At 45.0% G+C, this 4176-nt stretch overlaps 1 protein-coding gene across 1 annotated transcript; it reads right to left on the bottom strand.

Annotated features, from left to right (window-relative positions):
- Window positions 1-2562: 2562 nt before the first annotated feature.
- On the bottom strand, window positions 2563-3959 carry LOC109734068 (tricetin 3',4',5'-O-trimethyltransferase). The gene is made up of 2 exons (XM_020293294.3): window positions 3510-3959; window positions 2563-3432 (listed from the first exon to the last, which is right to left on the bottom strand). The coding sequence occupies exons 1-2, from the start codon at window positions 3887-3889 to the stop codon at window positions 2754-2756; spliced, it is 1059 nt and encodes a 352-aa protein (XP_020148883.1). The 5' UTR covers window positions 3890-3959; the 3' UTR covers window positions 2563-2753.
- Window positions 3960-4176: the final 217 nt, after the last annotated feature.

The following is a 4176-nucleotide window of genomic DNA, read 5'->3' on the forward strand; positions in this document are numbered from 1 at the left end:
CATTCAAAATCTATGAGAATAGTCTGCATGTTTGGTCTGTTAGTTTTTCACCAGAAGAATGGAGGAAAACCAAGATGCAAAAGGTCTTCTGTTTTTTTTTGGTATTTTGTTGTTTATCAGGGATTTTTGCTGGACATGTTCTTTTAGTATCTCGGGTCTGATGTACTTTGATTGCAATAATTTTTTTTTGAAAATCGTTGGTAAAACAGTAATCCCACACATGTCTAATAAAAGTAGTATACTCCCTCCAGTTTATATACAAGGCCATAAATTCAAATTACAGCTACAAATCTAGTAAAATTTTATGTCTGCTTTGCAAGCTAGCTTTTCTTTTCTTTTTTGAGAGCATTAATACGCCGCATGCATACAAGGAAGGAATAGCAAACTGAGCAGATGTTGAGCGAGGAAGTAGCCGAGTGTCATTATGCTTGCATGCACACAAGTGTTAAACAGTTTGCTAGCACGAGGGACAATTATTAACTTTCGCCTCATTATTATTGGTGTCCTTTTATAGATGCAAAATATATTTTCCATAGTCGACTTGTATAAGGAAATGGAGGGAGTATTTTCTTCATATAGTGGTTTCGGTTGACTCTTTCATTCGAAAAAACTCAACTGGAAAACAAAAATCACATACGCCTCTGCATTTTAAGCAACCTATAGTCACGGAGAGTATGTCAAGAAATCTGTGCTACTTGGAGGAATCTAATAGCAAAGTCCTATTAAGAGCAAGTCGGTGTATTGCGACAATACCCATAAAAAAGGTACCTTGGCGAAGAAAATGTATTGCTAGGTAGTAATCGATGTGTTTGCATTTGGCTGGAGTACTAACACTACTAGAAAAAATGGCCTTCTTGATCAGTCATTGCTAACGAGTGGGTGAAAACCCATCAGTACTATGACTTACTACTGGCGCGCATCTAGGGATCCGTCAGTGGTTATTCTAATGTACGTCGAGTGATGCTATTGTAGTGTTGATTAGCTATGCTAATAACGGGCCATATATGAGGCTAGTAAATGCTATAAAACATGTCCAAGATCAACGTCTGTCCGTAGTACAATGCAGCCCAGTAAGTTCACTTCCTCCTATGATCGTATAAAATCCCCCAACTCCAAACCCTAACCCTAAATTTTCTCATCCACCGTTTTTTCTCTGCCTCACCCAGCTCATCCATCCGCGCACCAAATCACTCCCTTCACCCCATTCTCAATTGTTAAGCACCACGCTGGTCGTGACAGGTTCACCAGGTCTGAGTGTCGATGTGGTCGTCACGTGGTCGTACTTCAGATCGCAACCACGAAGGGGGCATGGTATGCGACGAAGGCTCGGTGTTCCTCCTGGCTTATCCGACATTGTAGTCATCCAAAGTTTGATTTTGTTTCTTTCTTCTTTAGGGCTGTACCACCTTACTTAATTATTCGACGGGAACACTTTTATTTTATTTTTGTGTTAGTTTTGTATTTGTATTTATTTTAGTTTACTAATCTACACTTACTATAAAGGAATTCGTATTCTTGGTCTGTCATGCTACTTTGCAGAAAACCCCATGATACTTTTGATGATCAATCGCGGTATAGTTTTATGTCAGATTTTCATTTTGTAGAAAACCCCTGATATTTATGGTAATTAACATGGAAGCTAGTCTTAAGTCAGATTTTTGCCTTTGCAGACCCCCCCCCCCCCCCCCCCTGATTTTTGGGTTAATCAACCCCGAGTACATATCAAATGTTAAAAAAAAAGCATCCATATCTTTTAAATCCTAACTCCAAATTTAACATGTTATCTATGGAATTTGATAAGAAAAGTGTGTAGAATTTGAATATGATTTAACCTGTTAATCATTTAAAAATGCTATTTAGGGTGCAACCTAATCAATAGCGCAATGATCCATCTTTCTTTCGTACCAATGCCGATCCGGATTAAAAATGAACACCTCGGCAAAACTAGGATTGGAGATGAAAGAAACCATCTATAAACAGACATGCAAGCCTCGCCACAACCTCGTCGGAAAAAAACAGATTATCATCTTATCTCGAGAGAAAGAGACGTCTTAGAATTGGCAACCTTTCAAATGCGTTGTAATTTTGTGAGCACCAAGGCCACCGTCAGCAAGGGTGGGAAGGAGGATATGTGGCAACACAGATGAGATGCCATGCGTTAAAATAAACGACATGAACCTATTGGATCTTGAGTCATGCTTATTGGGTCAGAGGAGTGTTGTATTTTTTTTCGTTGCAACGCACAAGCTCTTTTGCTAGTAAGAACAAAAAGGGGGAATGTTATTTGGGTCCGTCATGGTCCGGATGTGATCCGCAAGCTATGCCATGATTATTCTAACATTGTTCCTTAATTAATGAAGCTCTTTCTTTCGCAAAATAATACTAATAATAGAGGGTCGTGCGCATGCTCTCTCACTCACAACAATCTTCTCTCGATTGTGGAATCTTATTGAATAGTAATACAGTAGGACTTTGTGTCGCTTATTACACTTTTTGTTTGCGATAACTGCCCCTTATTAGTTCCCCATGTCCCACAATGTAAGTCCTTTTTGGAAGCTATGCTAGTTTGCAAAATCATCTTATAATATGAGACAGAGGGACATATTACACAGTAAACACAAAAGAAATCAACTGTCGCACATATAGGGCCATGCATGCACAGCTTATACATAATGGAAATATATGAAGTTAAAGGAATCATGAAACATATGAAACAGCAGCTGTAGATGTAAATGTAGAACAGATCCATCTGGCTACTTGATGTACTCAATGGCCCAGAAGTTGGCGTAGATGTAGGTAGCCTTGACGCTGGCGAACCCGGCTTCCTTGGCAAGGCTCTCGAAGTCGGTGAGGTACCTCTCCTTGCCGTCGGGGCTGTACGCGAGCATGCTCATGTCTGCGCTCACGCACCCCTGCACGCGGTGTGTGGCGTCCAGTTCGGCAGGCAGTATGCACTCCATGTTAATCACCTTGCCGTTCACGGGCAGCGCGTGGTAGCAGTTCTTGAGCAGCGCCACGCACGTCTCGTCCCTAAAGTGGAGTAGGATCCACTTCATGAGGATGGCGTCGCCGGAGGGCACCTTGTCGAACATGTCGCCGCCGACGTGCTCCACCTGCACGCCGGGGTAGGGTGGCGCCTCTGAGATGACGTGGGGGAGGTCAAAGTTGATCCCTTTGATGCTTGGGTACTTGGAGACGATGGCATGGACGGTGGTGCCGATGCCGCCGCCCACGTCGACGAGGGTGCCGACACCCTCGAAGCCCGTGTATAATTCAAGGAGCTTCTTGGTGATGATGATTGAGTGGTGTCTCATCGCCTCGTTGAAGAGGCTGTTGAAGCGCGTGTCGGTGCCGGCGTAGTCGTACCACGACATGCCGTACGCCTTGTCGAACGGGCTGCCACCCTCCAGGACCACGTCCTTCATGTAGCACCTGCGCGCAAATTCACCAATTTCAGATACAGCACCTGAAACAGCTTTCGCTGAAATGCAGGCACACCTTAAGCTTACCAGGGCGCCATGAAGACCTTGTCTTGGGCGAGGACGACGTACGGGGCCATGGAGACGCCATCCTCGTTGGGGCTGAGCCACTTGCACACCGGCGCCGGGCTGTAGCAACGAGATATGCTGCCGTCTTTGCCCTCCTTCACCATGCACGACACGATCTTGTGCGAAGCCAGCACCCGCAGCATGCGGTCCACCATGGATGCCGCGTCAGGGTTGGCCTTGACCGGCAGCTCCGCAGCAACCTCCTCCGGACTCAGTGATTCCCCGTCGGCGCCCACGAGGATTTCTAGCAGGCCGAGCTCGATTGCGGCCTTGAGCGTCATCGGCAGCACCGACGACAGCGCCAGCTGCACCGCATACATGCAACCCTCCTCGTCGGCCATGTCGCTCTATTGCTGGTGGAGGGGCTGGTGGTGTTGTTATTACTGTGACCCGGGCTGATGATGCTGGTGTGCTTCGAAGGGGTTTATAACGAGCAAGCTAGTTGTAACTTCTAGTACTACATGGCCGCTAAATTCGAAGCACCCAAATGTCCCAACCTACAAGCACCTCCACCAAACAAGGAACACCAATAGGTTAATACTCCCTCCGTTTTTAGTTACTCTGCATATTAGATTTGACTGAAGTCAAACTTCATAAAGTTTGACCAAGTTTATAGAAAAAAATATGA

Source organism: Aegilops tauschii, chromosome 7 (genome assembly GCF_002575655.3).
Source record: "Aegilops tauschii subsp. strangulata cultivar AL8/78 chromosome 7, Aet v6.0, whole genome shotgun sequence".
Classification (NCBI taxonomy): domain Eukaryota; kingdom Viridiplantae; phylum Streptophyta; class Magnoliopsida; order Poales; family Poaceae; genus Aegilops; species Aegilops tauschii.

Bases quoted from the DNA above. Each gene is read 5' to 3' on its own strand.
- LOC109734068 (XM_020293294.3), bottom strand. From the start codon at position 3,889: ATGGCCGACGAGGAGGGTTGCATGTATGCGGTGCAGCTGGCGCTGTCG. The intron at 3,433-3,509 runs GTAAGCTTAAGG...ATTTGCGCGCAG, and splicing joins AAGGTCTTCATGGCGCCCTG to GTGCTACATGAAGGACGTGG.